At 39.0% G+C, this 24,406-nt stretch overlaps 4 protein-coding genes across 8 annotated transcripts; 2 read left to right on the top strand and 2 right to left on the bottom strand.

The window, feature by feature from the left end:
* Nucleotides 1-477: 477 nt before the first annotated feature.
* Nucleotides 478-8,465, bottom strand: LOC121752902 (protein translocase subunit SECA1, chloroplastic-like). The gene is made up of 19 exons (XM_042147995.1): nt 7,982-8,465; nt 7,561-7,840; nt 6,707-6,810; nt 6,436-6,615; nt 5,943-6,161; nt 4,989-5,102; nt 4,766-4,879; nt 4,395-4,562; nt 4,144-4,319; nt 3,386-3,452; nt 3,156-3,302; nt 2,982-3,077; nt 2,564-2,632; nt 2,335-2,436; nt 1,997-2,248; nt 1,829-1,896; nt 1,249-1,366; nt 843-1,082; nt 478-752 (listed from the first exon to the last, which is right to left on the bottom strand). Exons 1-19 carry the CDS (start codon nt 8,369-8,371, stop codon nt 591-593), a joined length of 3,066 nt encoding a protein of 1,021 aa, XP_042003929.1. The 5' UTR covers nt 8,372-8,465; the 3' UTR covers nt 478-590.
* Nucleotides 8,466-10,989: 2,524 nt separating this feature from the next.
* LOC121753395 (L-cysteine desulfhydrase-like) lies at nt 10,990-14,347 on the top strand. The gene is made up of 2 exons (XM_042148688.1): nt 10,990-12,455; nt 13,989-14,347. The coding sequence occupies exon 1, from the start codon at nt 11,093-11,095 to the stop codon at nt 12,446-12,448; it is 1,356 nt and encodes a 451-aa protein (XP_042004622.1). The 5' UTR covers nt 10,990-11,092; the 3' UTR covers nt 12,449-12,455; nt 13,989-14,347.
* Nucleotides 14,348-15,523: 1,176 nt separating this feature from the next.
* Nucleotides 15,524-18,755, top strand: LOC121750460 (PSME3-interacting protein-like). The gene is made up of 7 exons (XM_042144995.1): nt 15,524-15,727; nt 15,832-15,906; nt 16,286-16,343; nt 16,879-16,934; nt 17,719-17,781; nt 17,862-17,930; nt 18,478-18,755. The coding sequence occupies exons 1-7, from the start codon at nt 15,668-15,670 to the stop codon at nt 18,661-18,663; spliced, it is 567 nt and encodes a 188-aa protein (XP_042000929.1). The 5' UTR covers nt 15,524-15,667; the 3' UTR covers nt 18,664-18,755.
* Nucleotides 18,756-19,065: 310 nt separating this feature from the next.
* LOC121751919 (ABC transporter B family member 4-like) lies at nt 19,066-24,159 on the bottom strand. Of its 5 annotated transcripts, none has more exons than XM_042146741.1 (8): nt 24,044-24,149; nt 23,629-23,803; nt 23,082-23,369; nt 22,957-23,011; nt 22,475-22,872; nt 22,154-22,392; nt 20,159-22,079; nt 19,066-20,085 (listed from the first exon to the last, which is right to left on the bottom strand). In XM_042146741.1, exons 2-8 carry the CDS (start codon nt 23,656-23,658, stop codon nt 19,168-19,170), a joined length of 3,849 nt encoding a protein of 1,282 aa, XP_042002675.1. In that variant the 5' UTR covers nt 23,659-23,803; nt 24,044-24,149; the 3' UTR covers nt 19,066-19,167. The 5 variants fall into 5 exon arrangements, with proteins under 5 accessions (XP_042002675.1, XP_042002677.1, XP_042002673.1 ...); XM_042146743.1 differs by having other exon boundaries at nt 23,740-23,803; nt 24,044-24,148; XM_042146739.1 differs by lacking the exon at nt 23,629-23,803 and having other exon boundaries at nt 24,044-24,159.
* Nucleotides 24,160-24,406: the final 247 nt, after the last annotated feature.

Here is a 24,406-nt window from a genome sequence, read left to right as displayed (position 1 = left end):
TCTCATTTTAGTCCGTCCACATAAAATATTCACTTTTCAAGTCATACTCTACTGATTCCCCATTAAATATATGTTTTTCTAACATCAAGTCTATTAGATATGGATTAAGGGAGTAATAATGTTTTTAAGCAATTGTTGGACATTTTCTATAGATCTTGTTTGTCATTATTTATAATGACGCAAAACAAAGAATAATTATAATATCTAATGGAAGTAAAAAAAAAAGTTATTGTATTCAACCATGCTCGTGAAGATTCAATCATACGCACATTTAATTGAAACAATATATTATTGTAGTATTTTTATCTGTAATAAATTGATAAATTCTTCTAGATATAAAATATTATTTCACATAAAATACCCTCAAAACAAGTGTATAAGGGATAGATATAGATAGTCCTTATTTCCTTCATCTTTCTCAACAATCCCCAAGATTCATGTTTAACTAGAAGACAGGTCGCCAACCAAGATTGAATATAGTGATAGCCATACAACTTCAAAATCCATTTCCATTAAACAATAGTGATACAACTTACAAAATTCATAAAATACAATCTATTTACAACTAATGGCATTTTCTGGTGAAGTTATCACTTGCTTGCCTCCTGACTAACAGCTGATGAAGATGATACGGTAGAGGTTGCTGGATCAAGGTTGTTATTGTCACTTCCAGTTCCATTTCCATTAGCATCAATTTTACCTTCTCTTTGATGCTCTCGATTCTTTTGCTCCTTCACCAAGACGGGTTGGAACTGATAAACATGAAGCAGTGCAGTTAAAGTCTGGGAACAAGGAAGTAAATCGAATAATCAATTGGACAGAATATGAAGATTCAACAATACCTGGTAAATAGAATATATGACATTCCTTCTTATTCGTGCCATCATATCTACGAAGAGATTGTATCCTTCCAGCTTGTACTCGATGAGTGGATCCCTCTGTGCATACCCCCGTAAACTTACAGCTTGCTGAACAAATTTTATAGACTGCAAGTGTTCCTTCCATAATCGATCAATGTTGGTCAATACTAGGAACTTTTCTGCTTCTTTCATTAAACCTGGAGCCTCTTTCTCCACTATTTCCTGTCACAAGAGAGGAAGATATTAGATAAAATTCAGACAAAACCTACATCATCAAAATAGACATTTTGAACATCCTGTCTTCTCAATGGGATCCAGTCAAAGCCCTTTGTTAGCATATAAGGTATTCTCCATATAATATAATATAAAATGATTGCAGGTAACTAACCCGTTTCTGAAGATATGCCTCGCGTCCACGAAGGTGAAGATAATCTCTTAGTCCCTCATAACTGGAGCTTTTACTTTCCATCAACTCCGGGGTCAAATCATTCAAAAGAAAGCAATACCTATAAAGATGAAAGGTCAAGGTATAGAAGTAAGCTGCTAAAGCTAAAGGATTCTGTTGGCAGAATTAATCAGAACTAGAAACATACACATCCAGCGCTATTAAAGATTTCTGTTCAAAATTGTATTTTCTTGTACATCTTGAAAACAGCTTTTCCAATTTTACTCCTCACTTCTTAAACATGATTTGACATTCATAGTGAAAAGATTCTCACATTTTCTCAATCAAATTTTACTTGAATAAATCATTTTCTTAACAATTTTCTAAACATGATTCGACAGTAAGTCAAAATTTTCTTCCCAAACCTACAAAGGCTTTTAAAGAAATTCCTGAAGCGTGATAACATGACAATACACGTACTGAACAAACAGGGAATATTGTTCAGCCCCATTGGCTAAGACCAAAATTTCAAGGACATACTAAGTTCACTTCACATACTCGCAGGATAAAATATTCCACTTACTGCTGAAGTTTTGATATAAGCTTCTCAAAGTCCCAGCTTTCTCTTGGAGCATCAGTACCAATATTCGCCTAGATAATTGAAGATGATCAAACAAATATCATAAAGATGGAAACAGAAAGCAAAAGAGAATACTACGTATAAGTGATTCCAGTGTGTTCAGATGTCTACCTCTAGTATATCATCCATTGTTAGTTCAGCATATTCAATCAGGAGAGCTTGGAGGTCATCAGACTCCAAGGCTCGCCTCCTCTCAGTATAAACTCGATCTCTTTGGCTGTTTAAAACCTCATCATATTCGAATAATTGTTTTCTAATGTCGAAAAAGTAATTCTCTACTTTTCTCTGAGCTTCATCTAGTGCTTTTGTCAGCATCTTGGATTCAATTGGTAGGTCTTCAACTCTAAAAGCTCTCATCAAACCCTGAAATCACAATTTTACTCACATCTGAACAACCATATCCTACTTAATCCTAATAAACAAGGACAAAATGTTGGAGCTAGAAAAACCTGAATCCTATCTCCGCCAAATATACGAAAGATGTTGTCTTCCAGACTAAGAAAGAATCGGGAACTTCCAGGGTCACCCTGTCTGCCACTTCGTCCGCGCAGCTGAATACAGGGAAGCAGTAAATAAAAGGAATTAAAAGCAGAATAAACAGCTAAACTCAAATAAAAATAGTAAGGTCCTATCATTAAAGAGGCACTGGATCCCCGGGCCTGAAAATTAAAGTCATACCTGATTATCAATGCGGCGAGACTCGTGACGCTCTGTACCCACAACATGTAGCCCACCGGCTGATACAACCTAAAAAGACATTAAGATAATACAAAAAAATTGTTTATCAAATGAAATCCATTAGTGAAGACGTAATGCTATGTGGGAATAAGGCCCTTTTGCCCCACCCCCTCTCTCCTAGTTTTTCCTTTATTGCATTGAATGAATTCTTGATATGTTTGTTACATGGATCAGATGCAGATTGGATGGATAAAGTTACATGTTTACTGCTTCAATTTTTGAAGCAGAATGGTCACATATATTTAAGCTATGTGTTAGGGTGGGTTGGCTACTAAAAATAAATAGAAAAAATTCCTATTTCTGTGGGAGATCCAGGAAAACCCATCAGCCGAATAATAAGCACATAGATCAAGTTTACCTTCTTCCTTTCTTCCTGCGTGTAAATCTTATATTCTTTCACAATTTCCAGAAATGCGCCCCGCAGCTTTGAGATGACTTCATCTTGAGCAGGACCCTGGATGTTGAAGTTTTATAGACAATGTATTCTATGAGCAAATGCATATTTTTCAACACTATGAAGCCTGAACTTCACCTTTTCACAAGAATATGACAGTCTCTCTTCTGCTTCAAGCTCAGTTATTGACCTTTGGCCCCAGGTTTTGACAGCCAACTCTACAGCTTCCTCTGCCAACTTGGTGTTCTCCTTGGAAAGTGTGCACGGAAACAGGTTCTCATTAACCTGGAGTTTGATTCAGTAATGGCAAGGCAATAGGCAAACAGAAGCCAGTAGAAGAGAAATAAGATGAAGTAGACATTTCACACCTTCCATGTTTTCTTTAGAACAGCCTTCTTTACAGAAACAAAAACTCCTTCAGCTGGTTTTACAACTCTGCATCAGTTCAAAATCAAAATTCAACAATGGCAACTATATAACCAGTGCTCAATGTCTATCACATCCTCAAATTGATTGCCATCACCGTAATGCACATGTATGTGGATACACAAGTAAGTTCATTTATCATGTATATCATGTATCCAAACAAGCTGTTGAGTACTTTAAATTTCTTATGCAGGAGAACCATTGTACATGTTTCCAGGAAGGCAATGTGTTACCGATTGAGTAGAAAGTGCTGAAAGATTTTTTGGCCAAAAGAAGAGTTCTCTACAGAAGAATGTTAAGAGTGCATGTCCTTGTGATCTAAAAGTGAAATAGCAAATTCAGGTAGAAAAGGTTTGTATGCATAATATACATCAAAAGAGGATGTGATTCCTGTCCATGCCCGATTAATAGGAAATACCCCCACACAGTGAAAAAACGTTGAATTGAAAGGAAACCCTTACTGAATTAGCTGATACATTTTCTACTATAAGCAGTCTCCTTTATTGGAAAAATAAACCCTCTAGGACCTCTACTCGTGAATTCAAACTGTATTAGTAAATTCAAATCAAGAGCTTGTAGCTGCAGTATACCAGACAGCATGAGCCAGGATATCCTCCTTACACGGTCTATATGACAAGCACCCACACACGCAAATACACCATTAACATTTTAATTCAAGTGATTGGTGTTGAGAAAATACCTTGGCATCAATATCTCACGCAACTTTAACCTTGCCATGAATTCTGCATTACCACCAAGTATTATGTCAGTACCACGACCAGCCATGTTTGTTGCAATGGTAACTGCCCCTAGACGACCACTCTGAGCCACAATTTCAGCTTCTCTTTCCACATTTTCTGGTTTTGCATTCAGAACCTTTACAAAATATAATATCAGATAAGACAATCCCCATAAAAAGTGTTGTAACAAAGATACGGTTCATTAAATAACCTCATGTGGAAGTCCAGCTTCACGAAGCTGTTCAGACAATGCATCACTCTGCTCAACACTGGTAGTGCCGACCAGAACAGGTCGGCCTGTTTTATTCATCCGAGATATCTCCACCACAACAGATCGCCATTTTCCTGTAGTTGCTCTGAAAACTACATCTGATTCATCCTTCATCATGTGTGGGGAGGGGGATAAAGTCAATAGATGTCCTTAATATATAAAGCATGAGTTAAGTAGAAAATCACAAGTGAAAGTTGGAAAAAACCCTTTATCAAATTCTTCCAGGATTTCTCAATTTAAATACAAAAGGTGTGGAAGGAAACATGAATTGACACCAATTCCATGATGGGAAGGCATGCATAAAAGAGGACCTTTCTTATCATGAGCTTGTTTGTCGGAACAATTGTCACTTTGAGTTTGTATATGCTCTCAAATTCTGCACTCTCAGTAGCAGCAGTACCAGTCATGCCACATAGTTTTGGAAACTGAATCAACCATCATAAGAGCATCATATAAAGCACCGTAATCAGATATACTCCATAGTAGATACCCCATATAAACCACAAAAGTGTGTTTAGAAGAGTATACACAAACCTGGAGAAAGAAGTTTTGGTAACTAATTGAAGCTAAGGTCACAGTTTCATTTTGTATGGGCAACCCTTCTTTTGCTTCAACTGCTTGGTGAAGTCCATCACTCCAGCGTCTCCCCTGTGAACAAATGTAATTAATTCTACCCTCAACTCTCAAAGAAAATGAAGCAACTGAAACAGGAATACTAATACAAATTTATTATGGAAGAAAATTCACATGATTGCCCATGAAACGTAATGAAGACACCACCATAAAGAAAAATTGGTTTGAATACACATATGGATTAGTAATCTAGATTGGTCAAAAGATTAACTATTAAGATGATTTGAACAAAACAGGGAAACAGTAATGTAAATCAATGAACTAAAAAGCAATGTAAACCCCTCCCTCAAAAAAATTAGAGAAGCTACTATATGCCTATCAGATCATAGTCGGTGAAATTGCAATGGCGCCAGAAAACAGATTGGAGCCTTGGCTCATACAGGACCACTAAATTTCCACTGAATAGTACTCCTCGCGTCCCATTATTCATGAATTGAATTTCTTTTTAGGATGTGCCATATAACATGACACCCTTTCCTTTTTACACCACGTTACACCATTTTCAACTCCCCTAAATACCCATACCAAAAAGAAATGTGCCATAGTGGGAGTAATAATCATGATATATAAACTAAAGGTTTGCAGACTTGCAGTTTATCCAAAAAATACATGCAAGCCATAAACACGAGCAAGAAAGACTGAGACATCAATAATGAAACTAGATAGCTCATGGTGAAATAGTTGTGGAAGAGAGGAGTAAAGGGTAGGTAATATTCATTTTTACATAAGGTATAGTTTCTCCTGCACCCATGAGCCGTCCTAGTGTTAGAAAGATGCAGCTATTTGTGTCAATAATGGAGATGTGTTTCTTTCAAATTTTCTTTTAGGGTACTCCAGACGTAGTTAGGGGGTCACCTGCATTACTCGTCCAGTAAATTCATCCACTATAAGAACCTCTTTGCCTCTGATAATGTAGTTCACATCTCTGAGAAAAAGTTCCTTGGCTTTTATTGCATTTAAAATGTATGATGCCCACTGTTCTCTCGGATCATATAAATCTTTAACATTCAGAATTTCCTCAGTATCTGCATAACCTTGTTCTGTAAGTAAAACTGATTTCTGTTTCTCATCAACCTGCATGTTTCACACAATCTCAGTAAGAAAGGCGCTATATTTGTTGCCAATTACAACAAAAATAGAATAGTATCCGGATCATATGAGACTATGAGTGTATAATCATGCAAGCTACAAGAGGTTTCAATATACTTGGGTAACAACATGCTCAACTCAGCTGAAAATATGTTATTTTACCAGAATTATGTATTACAAAAACAAAACCCAAGAATGCTATTTTTTGACCAAATTAACATGTCAAAAACTATCATCAGGAGATGAGAAAATTTCTTACAGTATAATGTATATCTCGTTCAAAAGCAGAGGCTATCTTAGCAGCTTTGTAGTAACGGTCACTTGGTTTTTCTGCTGGACCTGATATGATGAGAGGTGTCCTTGCTTCATCGATGAGAATAGAATCAACCTCATCAATCACACAGTAATTAAAAGGTCTCAAGACAAGTTCATCGACACTCTGTAAGATCACATCAATAATTTCAGATAATCATGTATTTTTTAGCACAACTTGAATTAACTTAAATGGATTACAAAGAAGGATAACTTTCCGTGGCAAGATTATCTCTTAAGTAGTCAAAGCCCATTTCACTGTTCGTGACATACGTGATGTCGCATAGATAGTTTTCCCTCCTTTGTTCGCTTGTCATATTTTCTGCCATCATTAGCTGAATGTCAGAAGCTGGACATATCGATTTGTTGGAGTTGGAATAAAAATTAAAGCTCCTTGATAACTTTTCTACGACAAAATAAGTAGAATTTTACATACAGGGCATACATCCTCATACCAACCTTCTAAAAGTGGCATAAAAATTAAAAACTAAAGAAGATAAAAGGCACCTAGAAAGAAAAGCAGAACAGAAAAGAAGCATATGAGAGATAAAGGGAAGATCAAAATTTTATAAGCATGTAAGATACAATGTAAATTTTTCCTTGGAAGCACATACTCACCATGATTTGCAAAATGAATTGCTATCCTTAATACCAATGGGTATTGTTTCCATGTTCATTAAATTCACCGTACACAGAAAACATTGCTGTCGATTACTATAATTTCTTATAACAAATAGTGTCTGCATTACCAATAAAAGTTTGGGCATCAAGCCACCAATCACAAAGCCCGCATGGTTCTAGACAAGTTAAGCAGAACATACTACTAAGTTACTAACATTGCTCCCGTTTTGTGAGTTAAATTGAGAAGTAAGCTATATAAAAGGCCTGTCTTGCTAACGAGTAGTATTATTTTTTTATCAAGAGAACTGAAGAAGCGTCGTTAGGTCTAAAGAAAAAGCAAGAAGTAAAAATTACTAATGTTTGAAGCAGAATTCTAAGTGACAGAAATACTGAATGCAAATGGCTAAAGTGTAAGCATCGATCAGAAGTAATGTGTAAACAAGTGACGTACGCTGAATTAAGCCAACCTTCAATCCAAGGAAACGCGGAACTTGACCAACCCATTCGCAATCTCTTCTAGCCAAATAGTCATTAACTGTAACAACATGAACACCTTTCCCAGCCAAAGCATTAAGGAAAGCAGGCAAAATGGCAACAAGCGTCTTTCCTTCTCCAGTTTTCATTTCAGCAATTTCTCCTTTGTGAAGAACCATACCACCTATCAATTGAACATCGAAGGGGCGAAGACCTAGAACCCTCTTAGAAGCTTCTCTCACCACCGCAAATGCTTCCTGCAGGGAACCAAATCATTTGAATCATAGTAAATCAGAAGCAGCGGAGACTGAGGGCTATGCATTTCAACATAAATGTCAAACAAAATTGACAGCCAGTAATCAATTTAGAGCTGAGAATAGAAATGGAAGTGAACATACAGGTAAAAGAGAATCCAAAGAATCACCGCGTGCGGCGCGCTGTTGCAAGACGGAAGTCCTTTCCCTCAATTCGGTATCGGAGAGAGACGAAATTTCAGACTCCGTCTTATTGATGAGTGCTACTGTGCTAGCATAGAGCTGCCTGGTCGACTCTCCGGTGTCCACGCCACCTCCGAATATGCCTCCGAGCAGTCCGCCCAATGCCGCCCTAGGGCTTGGGGAATACCTCCTTCCGCTCACGCCCCTTGCTCTAGCTCTAGCTCTGGGGGTTTTAGCTGGAACATCGAACACTAACCAATTGGTAGCTTTTGAGACGGAGAATTTGGAAGACAGTGCGGTGGCGGCGACGGAGGGGCGGTGGCCGGCGGCGAGGCGCGGTGCAACTGCCATAACTGCTGCTGATCAGCAATGGCAGGGGACATGTACGGATTTGCGAGAAAGATGAGGTCTAAGCAACCGATAAGGCCACGTCATCTGTCATCACATTTATCAATTATCCACAAATAATAGTAGTAATATTATAAGTAAAAGAGAAATAGATTATGCCTAGACAATAGTATTAGGTGGAGATTCATAACCAAATTAATCATTAATTTCTCTACTAAATTTAGAACTGTGAAACTTATAAGAGAAAATAGCAGGCAAATGGAGTAAAATTCAATCAAATTTTGGTTTTCATACACCAATTCAAATATATTGTTGAACTTTCAATTAATTTAGTTATTTTAACAAGTTGGATTCCAACCAATGAGCCTGAGCCTGAGCCTGAGCCTGAGCCTGCATTTTAGGATAGAGTGTGCTTTCCCAACTTCAAATTCAGGATGAATAAATATTTTCTAATGATTGTTTTTTTACTAGTACTAGTCATGATTTTGTGGAGAATTGACCTTTGTGATCATTCATAAGTATTTTCCTAGGTATATGACTTTAGTATTTGAAAACTAAATATGATTCCTCGTTTTATGATACGTAAAAATTGAAAATATACTCCGTCTCATATTTTAGAGAGCCACACAAACAACTCCAACTTCAACTCTTCTAAAATCAGATCAAATAAGAAAATTAGTTTATCATAAATATTTTAAAGTTGGCACGACAAAATTAAAATTTAGTGAACATTTATTTGCATCCTATTATCTCGAATCAAACTCTATGGACGTTGTTAACAAAAAATACGAGTTTCGTTGGAAAAGGTTAAAAATGAAATAAATAGTGGGAGTATAAAACAAGTATCCAATTGAAATATAAAATCAACAAAATTCATTAATCTACAATTAATAATACTCCATCTTGTGCTCGACAGCACGAATTAACCACAAAAAAATTTCCTTAAATTAAATAAAGAAAAAACGGGCCATCAAATATGCGACAGGCGGAGGGTTTTAGAGTAACGAAGGCACATAGGATAAGGGAAATGGTTATGGAAAGCATGGGTTAATTCTTTTTTATTCTGTGGCATTATTTACATTCTCAGTTTGTATTGCATTTTTTAAAAATTGTAAGTTTGGGAGACGCATGACACTCATGCATCTTTTGTTAATGAAACGCATGATGGTCTTGCGTTTTAGGCTAAGACGCATTACGGTAATGCTTTTTTAATACGATGATGATGACGACAATGGTGGATCAAGGTCTCTTCGTACAACATCAACATCAAATCCAAGCCCCCTAGCTCAAGTGGTTGAGTAGGGAGGCAAGGATACCGCGTCATCCTAGAGGTCACGTGTTCGACCACTGGGAGACACATCTTGAGATTAATTTCCCTTGGGGTGACAGTCGATAAGCCGTGTACCAGTTCTGGGGTCGTCAGGTTGACTCGTTGGTACCCAACCTTGGGGGTGACAGTTGACTATGCCGTGTACCAGTTCTGAGGTCAGAAAGTTGACTCGTTTGCTCCCAAGGGGACAACGAAGCGCAGCTCGGTGGTAAGACGCTTCACCTCCGACCGTTAGGCCGGGGGTCCGAGTCACTTCGGGGGTAGGTGGGGAACCACCGTCGATCCTCTTTAAAAAAAAACATCAACATCATCTTGAACATTCACTTGATTATTCATTCCAACATCAGCAGCACCTGCAACATCTGTTTGCTCATTCATACCACAATCAAAGCTCATATGTTCAACCCTCGTAGATGATCCAACACCATAATCAACAACTAGTGGTGGGATTTCTAAATTTCCAACAAACGAATACTCAATAAATAATTAAATATGACGAGTAGAATTTAGAGCATCATTAACATAAACATCACACTTTCGTCACTGTCAACCACAATACATATATAACTCATACCGATACCAAAGAGACGATGCCTCCATGATATTTCAATAGAGTGTTGATATTAATCTATTCTTAGCACATATCATTGCACATATTTCGATAGAGTGTTGATATTAATCTATTCTTATCTTAGCACATATCATTGCAACTAATTCAGAGAATGAAACACACGAATTCAATACGATGGAGCCTCTCGCACGAGGTGGATCATAAGCAATACCCACTTGAGGAAGTTGAATTATTCTACCACCCCAATACAAACTCACAAATAGTTGCATGATTTCTGCAAAAAAAAAAACATACAAACCAACAACAATTAGAGACTCTTTTTTTCTATAAACCCAAATTTAGTAAATTTGAGATAAATTTATTAGAAACCATAATATTATGCAATAAACAACGAATAAGTGAGGAATGTTGAAAGATTGAAGAAAACTTAATATAACGGAAAATTAGAAGAAATCGCCGGAAATCTCCGATGGGTTGTGTTTTTTTTCTCGCATGTTATGTGTTCACTGCCTTTGCTGCCCGATTTAATTCAAAATAGAGATTCGTTTTAGGTAGAGACGAGCGTCTTTCAATAAAATTAAAAAAAAATAAAAACGCATTACCGTCATGTGTCATAGGCTAAAACGCAAGACCATCATGCGTTTCATTAACAAAAGATTGCATGTCTCCCAAACTTGCAATTTAAAAAAAACGCCCTAGAATAAAAAAATACTTAAGCCCGGAAAGCAGAGTTTCCCCAATTTAGTGAAAGTCACCCCTCCCAAACCCTAAAAAAAAAAAAAAAAAAAAAAACCCTAGTTCAATCATCCCTCCTTCGCCGCCGATGGCCGCACTCGAAGACCCTCGCCCCGCCGTTAACGGCGCTGCTCCCCATGTATCCAAGAAGCCCAAGCTTTCGTTTATTACGGAATCGGAACTCCGCGACGAATTCGCGCACCACCAGCCCGGAATCGCGCGGCTCAACAACGGTAGTTTCGGCAGCTGCCCCGCCTCTATCATCGCCGCTCAGAGAAGGTGGCAGTTTCGGTTCCTCCGCCAGCCCGATGACTTTTTCTTTAATCAACTCCAGCCTCAAATAATTCAATCCCGCACCGTTATTAAGGATCTCATCAACGCCGACCATGTCGATGAGGTCGCCATCGTCGACAACGCCACCACAGCTGCCGCCATTGTTCTTCAGCACGTCGGCTGGGCATTCGCCGAAGGCCGTTTTCAGAAGGGTGACGCTGTTGTCATGCTCCACTGTGCTTTTCAGGCTGTTAAGAAGTCAATTGAGGCCTATGTTACTAGGGCTGGGGGCTCTGTCATTGTGGTTCACTTGCCTTTTCCCGTCAGTTCGAATGAAGAGATCATAGCTGAGTTTCGGAAAGGCTTGGCTAGAGGTAAGGCAAATGGCAAGAAAGTGCGATTGGCGATAATTGATCATATAACCTCAATGCCTTGTGTTGTGATTCCTGCATGCGAGCTCGTTAGGATTTGTAGAGAGGAGGGCGTGGAGCGCGTCTTTGTGGACGCTGCTCATGCCATAGGAAACATTCATGTTGATGTGAAGGATATTGGGGCTGATTTTTATGTCAGCAATTTGCACAAGTGGTTTTTCTGCCCTCCTTCTGTTGCATTTTTGTATTGCCGGAAATCGCCAGTATCACCTGATTTGCACCATCCTGTTGTTTCACATGAATATGGGAACGGTCTAGCTATAGAGAGTGCGTGGATTGGGACACGAGACTACAGCTCTCAGCTGGTTATTCCTGAAGTTTTGGAATTCACTAGACGGTTTGAAGGTGGCCTTGAGGGAATTCGGAATAGAAATCATGATAAGGTGGTGGAAATGGCCCAAATGTTGGCTAAGGCATGGGGCACAAATCTTGGTTCGCCTCCTGAGATGTGTCCGAGCATGGCTATGATAGGGTTGCCTTCTAAATTGGGGGTTCTGTCCGATGATGATGCGCTGAAGTTGAGATCACACTTGAGAGATCATTTTCTGGTGGAAGTTCCCATTCATTGTGAGGTGCCAAGAGATGGGGAGACCGGAGCCATGGATGCAGATGGTTGCATGACTGGATATGTCAGAATCTCTCACCAAGTGTATAATATTCTTGATGAATATATCAGGTTGAGAGACGCAATTATTCAACTTGCCCAAAATGGAGTGACCTGGAAGACGCTTCAAAGCTAATGATGAGGTTCTTGACTTACCCTACCTTTTGAACGATGCTGTGACCAAAAATCAGTAGCTTAATGTCTCTTTCAAGTTTCAACAATTGATTTGTTAGTTGATACTTGTCCATCATGTTTTGAGTGAAAGTAGATAGTTAGAAAAGCAGAGTAGAGCATTTGTTATAGGTTACATCTCACATGAATAGGTGTTGGCCGAAATAGTTATTGATGAATAGCAAGTACCTTAATAAGATATATGCCCCTTGCAGACAGCTAGCTTAACACCCTGCTCCGAAAACTTTATTTGAAAATTTAATGCATGCAAATGTATCCAGATCAGCAGGCGGATAGGCTATTTCTGCTCGTTAGTTTGCAAGAGTGAATTAAAAATGACGCATTCTTGTGTAAGTTCATTAGGAATAAACAGAAGGCATATCAAAATAGAAACTGAAGTCCCAGAAGTGTTTGACTGTTCTTGTATTGTGCAGATAATTCTATGGATACTTTAAAAAGCTCTGATTATGGACATTAAGTTTGTTACTTTGCATGAATGCTTTTTAAAAAATAGAATATGATCTGATACCTAGTTGTCATATCGCATACTTATATAGAGTCACTAGAAGAAATCATGTCTGCGATGAATCCTAATGCTGGTAGCATCTCCCTTGATGTCATTTTTGTTGCTACCCACAAAAAGTAGGATGATTCATGTCTTTAACTTCATTGAAGAAGGACTTATGTGAAATCACGTAGTATTATATTCCTTTTAGGTTCTCCATGTCTACTTCACCAATAAAATTTGATAGTATATACTCCCTACGTCCCAACTAAGATGACTCACTTTCCTTTTTGGTTTGTCTTATTTAAGATGATCCATTACTAAAATAGAAACACCTCTATCCTACTTTATTCTCTCTTCTCTTAACACACAAAATAACACTGCATAAAATCTCAAGCTGCCCAACATCTTCCTTGGGACGGACGGAGTAGTAATTTATGTCTATCTTCTCATAATACCAGTTGGTTGCTCTAGATTGTCATTCTGAAACACATAGTAGTTGTTATAGAGTGTATATGGAGTTTATTAGGTCACTTAGTTGGTCAATAATAGATAGTGATCTCCTAACATTATCAGTACTCTTAATCTTGTATTCTCAAATCAGAAGAGTATAACTAAAATTCAAATAAAAAAGATTAATATTATGCTTCCAAAATTCAATCTCTTCATACAAAAGCCGCGTAACCCTCCAAACATTGTTTTTCATCCTCCTGTGGCTTCCCCTGTTTCTCAATGAAGAAAATGCATGTGATAGAAATAAAGCTGGCAAAAAGGAGTCTGCCTCGCGTGAAGTGATGATTTCACGAGGTCTTGGCTTATGTGTTTTCCAGTGTTCAATAATTGGTTCCATAATTCTGATTTCTCGGTGAACGGTTGCTAGCTCTCATCATTAAAATTGGATATGAATGGCTGCTAATTTCGTATCTGAGACGATTCCAGGAATCTAAATTGTTTCTTATTTTCAGAAATATGTTGTTACTAAGCAAACTAACTGGTGCAGGTTCTAGAGAGAAGAGTGGAGAGACCGGGATGAATAAACTGCATGTGGCATGCTCTCGTATGTGTGAATTTACCCTGAGGAGTGACGAATTCGGAGAATGCTGCTGATTAGCCAAGCAGAGACTGTCATGTACGCAATGAAAGCGTTGAGATTCTCTTATTTGAGACATGAGAGTTAACAACTAGAAGCTAACATCCTAGTTCATGTATCAGACTGACCAATAAATTTGTAACTATTTGTGAGTATGTTGTCTTTGAAAATCTAGCCGTGAAGATGACTTTCTGGTCGTAGCTTTTATGCCTTGTAATTGAAAGAACCTTCTGAGTTAGCAAATGAGATGGTACTGCTATTCGGATGAAGTTTTAATGCAACCAAATCATATTAGGGTCCGTTCACTTTGGAATTGGTTTGGAATTAAAATCCTACTGAATTGAATTCAAAATCCTTTGTTTGGTAAAATTATGTGTGTAATGCGTGTGTAGTGTGTGAAGGTGACCAATTTTAAAACTATTTGGAATTCCAATTATCTACTTTAATATGGAATATAAATTTTTTGTGGAATTAGAATTGTAATTTAATTTCAAATCTAAATGTTTTTGCGGTACTAAATATTGAAATTGGAATTGAAGGCTCAGATTCTAATTTTGCAGGCTCAATTCCATGATACTGAATGGAGCCTTATTATTTTCAAATAAATAGTTAGGGCAAACATTTTGTGCGGATCTGCTTGTTGACCAACACGAACATGACCCAACTTGTGTCTACTCGTTATCTAATATGAACATGACAACATATAGACATGAGTATGAAGTGTAACTCAAATTGATAAGACATTTCTCTTTTGATTGAAGTCGAGGATGCATTCTTCTCTAACTTATAGTAGTAATAAGTTGGGGTTTGATGTCAAGTGTGTGAGCATGGAGTGCGTGAATTTTGACTGAAAAAATTCAAATTAAATTTTGTATTAATAATAATTATAATACGATCATGTCACAAAGTTATTACTTATAAATTTTAACCATGTTAACATGATAAGTCCACAAGCACACTTGAACACTATCTATTAGGGCGTTTACAAAATTTTAATTTCTGAGCAATATGAAAATGAACATTTGCACTATTCACGAGTTTTTGGTACTACCCATAAATCATGGAGTAATAGTTTAGCATTTACAATCCATGAACATTAACAAGTTGATAAAATTTAAGTACTACCACGTGACAGTGTTTGACAGAATATATAAAATTTAAGTACTATCACGTGATAAGGTTTGACAGAATATGTAACATGCTCTTACATGACTCGGTGTGCAAGCACAACATGCTCAACGACTCGCAGAGCCAGTAGAGCACCCTGGTATGTGCTCAAGAAATTTATTAAAATGATCATAATTTTGTGTATATTTGGACCGCATAAAATTGTGGATCCTTTATATAGTAAATAAAAATATGAACTTTATGAGATGTCTAAAATTGTGGATCCTTTATATAGTAAATAAAAATATGAACTTTATGAGATGTTTAGAATAATTAGTCATGAATGTAATTAATTTTATCAACCTATGTAAACGTTTTGTGAAAATGACGTAGCGTAGAAACAGATTCTTAATCATCTCATCCAACAATCTGCAACTTCCATTACTTAATCCAATCGTCAACCGGAGCAGGTTGCCGGCGTAATGGCTGATGATGATTTGCCGCCGCCAATTAGGCTAATGAACTTCGTATCCGAAGATCAGGTTTAACCCTAATTTCGTAACCAATCTAATTATGACTACTGCTGTTGCGTTAATTCTAGGGCATAAAGCTCCGGTGTGGTTGGGCTAATCGTTCATACTCTCAGTTGGCAGAATCTCGGAAGAACAGGGGGCCAAGAGTTGAAGATGGCACTGCTCAGAGAGATAGGCCGCTTTTCGAGGTATGTCTCTCCATTTTGCATTCCTATTTTTACCTTTCTTTCTTATTGCTTCATTTAGGGCTTGACTACGTCTGGAATGCTCCATCCTGTTAATTCTTGCTAGGAATTTAGTATTTCTTCATTTTTTGAAACTGCTGTTTGGTTTCAACTCAACTTAAGATTTCGCCTGCGTTTCTTGTAGCTTCACCTTTTTTTATTTTTATTTTATTTTTGCCCAATCACACTGACAATTTTGATCACTGGATTTTGCTATCTCAACCTACTCAATTGATACTGTTGTACATAATGTGGAAGGGTATTATGAATATCAACAAATTTTTGAGCATCATTTCTGTCTCACTCTCCACTCTCCAGTCTCACTCTTCCTTAAAAATTACAGATTTTAAAGGAAAATAAGGATAAGAAAGATGCTGAATTCAACGAACGCTTCAAGCACAGTAAGTTCTTCAGCTATACTCTGTAATTGTATACTCTACTAAAATAGTGCACTTCTTAAGTTTTCTTCTCAGGACACATTTTCTTTACACTCTACCCCTATTTTGTGCACATCTTTACAAAAATATTAAACTCGACCCACCATTATCGACATTACCTAAAACAAAAATCAATAATGTGGAGCCCTTATTCACTCACAAAACACAATACCTAACTTTTATTTCTCGTTTTGTATCAATGTGTGCGCTATTTTAGGGGACGGAGGACTATTATTTTTTGTTTTACAACATTGTAATGACATTCTATTGCCCCTCAAGAAACACCAATCTAGTTGTGAACTTGAGAAGTGGACCAGTAGACCAGAATATTAGTTCTAGCATCCCTTATAATTAGTTTACTTTGTGAAGCTTATATAAGTTGTTGATACTACTACTGCTAGTTTCACTCTGCTTGTCCTTCCCCTAAGCTTATAATTAGATTTATTTAGATGCACATTCTGAATTCATGATCCCTATTACTTACGGATTCTACATGCAGGGCCACCAAAAGCTCTGGATGAAGATGAGACTGAGTTTCTCGATAAATTGGACATGGTGAGGCTATTCTTGCTGTTTACTTTTTAATTGCAATTGTAATAGGGGTAGCTGATTACTTGCACGAACCTTTCTTCATTGACTGCAATCAAAATATATTTTGCATTGATGTTCCAAAATGTCAATTTACATTAAATTGTTTCTGCACCATAGCAAATGGAGTATGTAATGTATTATGATTATCAACCTTGGAACACAAGTACTTTGCTTTTATTTCAAACAGTTCCTATTGTAGCTCAATTTACGGAGTTTTTGAACTTTTTATAAACCTCGGAATACAAGTACTTTGCTTTAATTTCAAATAGTTCCTATTGTAAGTATATTTCAAAGTTCTTCAAACTGATTTCAGCTAACATCAAGTAGTTTAACAGTAGAGCATATTATATGGTTCCAAAATTGACTATATCTGATTCTGCTTTCTTTGTCTTCATGGGTGCCCCTACTATCATCCTCATATCAACTTAGAATCTGATGAATAAAGTTATAAAATGAAAAAGGAAAGACACAAAATGGTTTGAAATAGAAACCTCTTTCATGGAGTGACAGCACGTGCTTTTAGAACCATGATTGTTGGTGTAATGTTGGCTACACTGCAGTCAGAAAGTTGAAGGTCGAGAGAAATGGGAAGTAAGATTGCAAATGAAGCAGGTGTTTTCTTGAAGTTATCATGTCTGCATATGTACTTTTAATTTTTAAATATGAATCTCAAGGAAACTCGTGTGCCCTCTTACATGTATTCTTACTATAGGGATAAGTTTGTATAGCTTTTGATTACCCCTTACAGTCCAGGAGAGAACATGAGCGACAACTTGCAGAAGAAGAAGAGCGGCATCTGCACAGTTTTCAGGTATTTTCCTTTATCCCTTCACCTGAATGTTCAATACCAATTTGGCACATAACTAATCTCATCTGTATTCTTGGATACAGGCAGCAGTGGAATCACATTATAACGTGGTTCGCGAGCTAAAGGAGATTCCTTCAGCTCCAAAAGATCAGGTGATTCCGACATACATAATGTGCTGATGTGTTTTCCTGGTTTATGCCTGACTATATGGAGCACTATGGTTACGTTTTGGGTGTATTGAAATATTTGTAGAGTCATCAGGTAGTGAAAAAAATTGGAGGTATATGAGAGATCTCCATGGCTGTAGAATTAACATAGGTGCGAGGAATTTTAAATTATTGATGTGGAAGAAGCAAAGCCAGTTCAAATAATCATATACACATAAAACGATAAAATGAAAGACAGATTAGATTATTTAGGTTTCTAAACTATGCACTTGGAGTCATGGAATTATGTTTACACTGGCCAAGCAACTCAAATGATTTCAAATCTCGGCTGTAGGTAGTTGTTCATATTGTTTTCGAATCCATTCTCCGATAATCATATATGCCTAAGAATGAAAGATCGATTAGATTATTTAGGTTTCTAAACTATGCTCTTCGAATTATGTTTCTACTAGCTAGGATTTTCAAAAAATTTCAATGTCCATTTTGTGTTGATGTAGTCGTTTCCTCATTTTTGTAATATATTTTTGTGCAGGATAAAAAAAGCTCAGTGGGTGGGAAGAAGAATCCTCCACCTCGGCCTTTAGGCATGGTGATCAAAGTGATGCCCCAACCTAAGAAAGCAAAAGTGGAAACTATAGATGGCAAGGAACCTCAGAAAGCTACTAGCATTACTGGTTTGGTTTCATATAGTGATGATAGTGACAATGATGATGACTGATAAATATGCAAATATTCAACTTTAGTTTTTGACTTTTGATACTAAAATTGTTGAAAGATTTCTTAGTTAGTTGAGTTGGCAATTTGGCATTATTCTGCTTGTTGTTATGCAAGTGATTCTTTCTTTATACATATATTTATGCACAGGATCTCCATTAAGGTCAATAATTTAGTTTTGTTCGCCTTCAATGACGTCATGCATGACATGTCTATTTCACTTATATTATATACTACTCATATTTCAATATTCTAGGAGTTGGTGGGCAAGTTATACATTCTGTCTCCTTTTTGTGTTGTCGTCAGAATACTGCCATTAACGTATAAAATATGTGCAAGATTTTTATTTTAGCATTTTCTGTTTTTTATCTATTCCAAGTGTGTGTAAATTGAATAGCACATGACATGGAAAAATTAAATGATTACTAACAGAGTGAAAACTTGTGTTAAAAATGAAAAGGAGAATACAGCAAAAAGGGGAAAAATTGGTGTTGGTGATGTTTATGAGTTAAGAAGCATCAGCAGCTGAGGTATGAAGTGCAACTAGTGAAGCATAGAAGCCATCGCTGATGTTGATTAGTGTTTCATGCTTTCCTTTCTCCACTATCACTCCATTCTTCACCACAGCGATCACATTGGCTCCTTTGATGGTCGACAACCTATGCGCCACAACAACTGTGGTCCGGTTCACCATAACCCGGTCGAGCGCGTCTTGGACCACCCTCTCTGACTCCGCGTCCAATGCACTCGTGGCCTCGTCGAGCAGCAGTATCTTCGGAGCCTTGACGATGGCACGGGCAATGGCGACGCGCTGCTTCTGCCCTCCGGATAGCTGAACCCCTCGCTCCCCCACCATTGTGTCGTACCCGTTGGCCAGCCCGCTGATGAACTTGTGGGCATTGGCTAGCTCTGCTGCAGCGATGATCTCTGCCTCTGTTGCATCGCCTCCCTTCCCATAGGCGATGTTGGCCCGGATTGTGTCGTTGAACAAGACAGGCTCTTGGCTCACCAGCCCCATCTGCTGCCTCAGCCACTTGAGCTGGAACTTTTGTATCTCAACTCCGTCGATGCTTATATGCCCGGAATCAGGATCGTAGAATCTCTGCAACAACGAGATGACCGTTGATTTACCGCTCCCGCTCTCCCCGACCAACGCGACGGTCTTGCCGCAACGTATGGTGAGAGAGAGGTCACGCAGAATCTGAACATCTGGCCTTGTTGGATACTTGAAACTCACATGCCTCAGCTCTATCTCTCCCTTCATGTTCTCTAGTTTCTCACCAGACTCATTGCTTGGATCGATCTTCGACTCTCTGTCAAGAATCGCAAACACTGAGGCAGCCGCGCTCTTGGCCTTGGTTGAGTCCGGAGCCAACGAGCTCGACTGGGAGATTGCGATAGCCGCCATTGTTAGAGCAAAGAAAACCTGCAACATTAGGTCAATTAGATTTCATTCAACCGAGCATCAGTTTATTCATGTATAGTTTGCTGCTACCTACACGAAACACATCAGAGAATGTGATCTTGCCATCCTGAACAAGGCGTGCTCCGGCATAGAAGCTCGTGGCATACACGAGAAACAGCAATGCGAACGACAACCCAAACCCGATGCCACTAATAATCCCTTGTTTAATCCCATTCTTCAGTGGCCCCTCGCACTTCACTCTGTACATTTCCATCACCTTTTCTTCTGCGCAGAAGGAAGCAACGGTGCGTATACTTCCAACTGCATCATTTGCCACCTGGCTGGCTTCTTCGTACATGGCCTTCGCGTCTGCGCTGAAGCCCTTCATGAACTTGATCTGCACAACTCCACTGATTCCTATGAGAGGTATCATAGCAAGTATGATAAGTGCCAGCTGCCAACTTGCTTGAAAAGCAATGCCTAGTCCCACAATAGCCGAGGACAAGTCTTGAACCATTTGGGCTAGCGTGTCGCCTACTAGAGCACGGACGCTGGCAGCATCAGATGACAGCCTTGCTCCGATCATACCACTTGAGTGCTCAGGCTCATCATACCAAGAAACCTCCATCCTAACCGCCTTCTCGAAGCACATGAGCCTAATCCTCTTAATCAACTTGTTCCCGGCCACCCCAAACAGATAGGTCCTGGCCGGATACGCCACTAGTGAAACAACCCCTAGCCCCACGAACACCAACGACCACAACTTTGAGTCCTTCCGTAGCTTAGGTGGTGTCTCAAAGAAGGTCTTGATCACACTCGATATTAAGATCCCAAATATAGGCATCACTGCACCATTAACAATTGCAGATATGGTTCCCAATATCAGCACCGGTACCTCGGGCTTATTCAGATAGGCAAGGCGACGAATGGAGACGTTGGGCGGCTTCTCAGATGAACTAACACCTTCTTCCAAAGAGGGGTTGATTGCTGGAGGCGGACCAAATGACTGACGCCGGCTGCTGTGACCTATCTCGGAGGAGCCTCCTCTACTAATGGAGCGAATGAATGACATCTTCCGGCTTGACTGTCGACCAGAGTCCATGCTTACCTCTCTCTCGTTTTCATCAACGTTGTCTGATTCCTTGTTGGCTTCTTGCAAGCGAATCAGCTGAGAATACGCTCCTTCTGGATCCTCCAGCAGCTGATCATGTGTACCTTTCTCAACCATCTTTCCTTGATGAATGACTGCAATCATATGAGCATTCCTGACCGTGCTGAGGCGATGGGCCACGATAACTGTGGTTCTGTTCACCATAATCCGGTCCAACGCCTCTTGCACGACTCTCTCAGACTCCGCATCTAGTGCACTTGTAGCCTCGTCTAACAGTAGAATCCTCGGGTCCTTTAGGATCGCCCTAGCAATGGCGATTCTCTGCTTCTGGCCTCCGGAAAGCTGAGTGCCATGCTCACCAACCATGCTATCCAGCCCCTGAGGCAACTTATCGATGAATTTAGCAGCATTCGCTAGCTCTGCAGCCACTCGGATTTCCTCTCTAGTCGCGCCCTCCTTCCCATACGCGATGTTATCCATGATGCTACCTGTGAATAGCACCGGTTCTTGGCTCACAAGGCCGATCTTCGACCTAATCCACTTGAGTTGGAGCTCCTTAAGATTGACTCCATCGATCAGCACTTGACCGGCTTGAGGGTCGTAGAACCTCTCTATCAAGCTCACAATAGTCGATTTGCCACTCCCACTCTGCCCAACTAGAGCAGCTGTCGTTCCACTGGGGATGAAGAGCGAGAAGCCTCGGAATATCTGCTCATCCGGCCGTGCAGGGTAGCTAAAATAAACATCAGTTAGCTCTATGTCCCCACGAACGTCTTGGAGCTTCTTCCCCCTGCTGTCATACGCATCAATCTCCGGCTTCCTGTTTATAGTCTCGAACATCTTGTAAGCCGCTGCTCGGCCCGCTGCAAAGGCAGTCATGCACGGGGACGCCTGCCCCAGAGACCTATAACGTAAAACAAGAAGACGATTAAATAACTATTACCATGAGAGAAGATAACAAGTATTTTCGTTACACACATTGAACCAGTCAGCACTGCGACGATCACGTTGAGCACCTCGCCACCAGTGTAACCTTTCTCCAATATCATCTTTGCACCAAACCAAACAGCGAGAGCATAGCTGCAGAATATGATGAACATAGCAGACCCAAAGCCTAATCCAGTAGCCAATCCTTCTTGCACCCCCGAACTATAAGCCTCGATCAGGGACTTCTCGTACTCAGCAACAGCCCGCTTCTCGCCAGTAAACGACGCCACCTGGATTATCCAAAACATCAGTATCAAATCAACACAAAGATACAACACTCAGGCACAAATTTGTCATTTCAGCTCAGCATACCGTCCTAATGGAGCCAATCGTCTGCTCCACCACATTTGCGGCCTTAGCATAAGCGCTCTGCCCACGAGACGCCATCTTAGACAAGACAACGGACATGACACCACCGGATATCACAAGCAAGGGAATGGATGACAGCATGACCAAAGTGAGAAGCCATCCTTTAATGAATGCAATCACAAAGCCACCAACAAATGTAGCCACCAGCTGTATGAATTTCCCAACCTTCTCCCCCATGGCATCTTGAATGAGCACAGTGTCACCAGACATTCGCCCCACAACTTCTCCGGTGTTGGTTTCCTTATCGAAGAAAGCAACATCCTGCCTCAAGATTGTCTTCAGATACAAACTCCTAATTCTTGCTGCTTGCCTTTCCCCAGTGATCATCCAACTACCCACCTCTACAAAATCATCATTCAATTATCATAACTTGAACTAACATGAAATGAATGAGGAAGTTTTCTTCTAAAATTGAATGTGCTTACGCAGAAACGCCGCAACGCCACACCCCAAAGCTAAATACACAAACTTCAGTGCTACCTAGAATGCAGTTGGAACAGAGTAAGTCAAGGAATAGAGGCAAATGGGAGAAGAGAGACAAATGAATTACCTTAGAAACAACAGAAACAACGTTGTTGGTCTGGTTTTGGCCGAAGGAATCGACAAGCTCCCCAAAGAGGACTGTCATAAGAGGCATGGAAACGCCGTTGCCAATGGCGCCAATGGAGCCGACAATCATGAGCAGTTTGTCGAAGGAATCAGCAAAGGCAAACATCTTGTGAAACGGGACAGCGTGCTCCTCCGTTTTCTCTTTGCTCCAGTTTCCATCTCCGCCATTTTCATGGCTCTCCGATGTGGATGCTTGCATCCTATCAACGCCAACACAACCTTCTTGTTGCTGATTCACACAAAGCTATATTTAGCAACACCAATCCAATCTCCTTACTCATCCAAACACAATTACATACGTATATGTATATGTATATGTATATGTATATGTATTAGTGGCCACACCAACTCAACAAAGTCCAAACTCACAATTAATTATCTTATTATCTATTGTTGTTCACAGAGAGGATAGCACTAAAAAGAGATCAAGATTGGCTAGGGTGTAAAGTGATATTTTTGTTGGAAGGAGAGAAAACAAAAGTCATCACCTTCTTCTTTCCCTTTTCACATATAACCATTCAACAAACTAATTCTAGAACATTAAAATCAAATCAGAGAAGAAGCCAAATCGGACTGTAGGAATCAGTTTTGTATCTGACAGGAGAGAGAAGGAGAAGAAGATACTCAGCAGCAGCAACACAGAAAGCTCAACAAGAAAAGTACCTGTAATAGAAAATTAAGGATGATGGAGCAGCTAGCTGAGTTAGAGAATGAAAGAATACTAACAATGTAATATGAAGGAAAGTATAGAATTGAATAAAAAAATAAGAGAGACGTGTAATGTAATCTAAAGATGATGAGAGGGAGATTTCTAAAACTAAACTGAAATAATTTCTATTTATAGGTGGAGAAGTTGGCTAGAACCATTTTTTTCTTTTCAACAAGAAAAAAAGAAGTGTATACGTTTTGCGTGGTGAGAAAGCACTTGCTGAAGTTGCATCGCATCTTCTTACTCTCTCTTTCTACATGTGCAGCTGAATCTCTCTCTACTATACTACTGTATTATTTCGAAATAAATGCATCAACACTCATTATAGATTGTGTAAGTACTTGTATTATTATAGCAACTTTTTATTATAAAACTATAGTTGAAATTTGATTCAGTTGTGATATTTTATTCTATTGTTCACGTAATAGCTCATGTCATATTTCTCGGACCACTTAATCTTTTAAAAAGCATTTCAAGATGTTTGTAGGCATATCTTGGTTTTGTTTCATACTATACTACATATTCTTTGTTATATTTGTATCTATATTAAAAAATCA

This window comes from Salvia splendens, chromosome 10 (genome assembly GCF_004379255.2).
Source record: "Salvia splendens isolate huo1 chromosome 10, SspV2, whole genome shotgun sequence".
NCBI classification, from domain to species: domain Eukaryota; kingdom Viridiplantae; phylum Streptophyta; class Magnoliopsida; order Lamiales; family Lamiaceae; genus Salvia; species Salvia splendens.
Note: the sequence above shows the minus strand (reverse complement) of the source record. Positions and strands in the feature narration are given on the sequence as shown.

Coding starts and splice junctions, on each gene's coding strand:
- LOC121752902 (XM_042147995.1), bottom strand. CDS start 8,371: ATGGCAGTTGCACCGCGCCTCGCCGCCGGCCACCGCCCCTCCGTCGCC. Junction 7,841..7,981: donor CTTTGGATTCTCTTTTACCT/GTATGTTCACTT, acceptor GGTTCCCTGCAG/GAAGCATTTGCGGTGGTGAG. Junction 4,320..4,394: donor AAGCTGGACTTCCACATGAG/GTTATTTAATGA, acceptor TATTTTGTAAAG/GTTCTGAATGCAAAACCAGA.
- LOC121753395 (XM_042148688.1), top strand. CDS start 11,093: ATGGCCGCACTCGAAGACCCTCGCCCCGCCGTTAACGGCGCTGCTCCC.
- LOC121750460 (XM_042144995.1), top strand. CDS start 15,668: ATGGCTGATGATGATTTGCCGCCGCCAATTAGGCTAATGAACTTCGTA. Junction 15,728..15,831: donor ACTTCGTATCCGAAGATCAG/GTTTAACCCTAA, acceptor TCATACTCTCAG/TTGGCAGAATCTCGGAAGAA. Junction 17,782..17,861: donor GGCATCTGCACAGTTTTCAG/GTATTTTCCTTT, acceptor TCTTGGATACAG/GCAGCAGTGGAATCACATTA.
- LOC121751919 (XM_042146739.1), bottom strand. CDS start 24,085: ATGCGATGCAACTTCAGCAAGTGCTTTCTCACCACGCAAAAC. Junction 23,370..24,043: donor GCTTTCTCACCACGCAAAAC/GTATACACTTCT, acceptor TGTGTGAATCAG/CAACAAGAAGGTTGTGTTGG. Junction 23,012..23,081: donor TTGTTTCTGTTGTTTCTAAG/GTAATTCATTTG, acceptor ACTGCATTCTAG/GTAGCACTGAAGTTTGTGTA.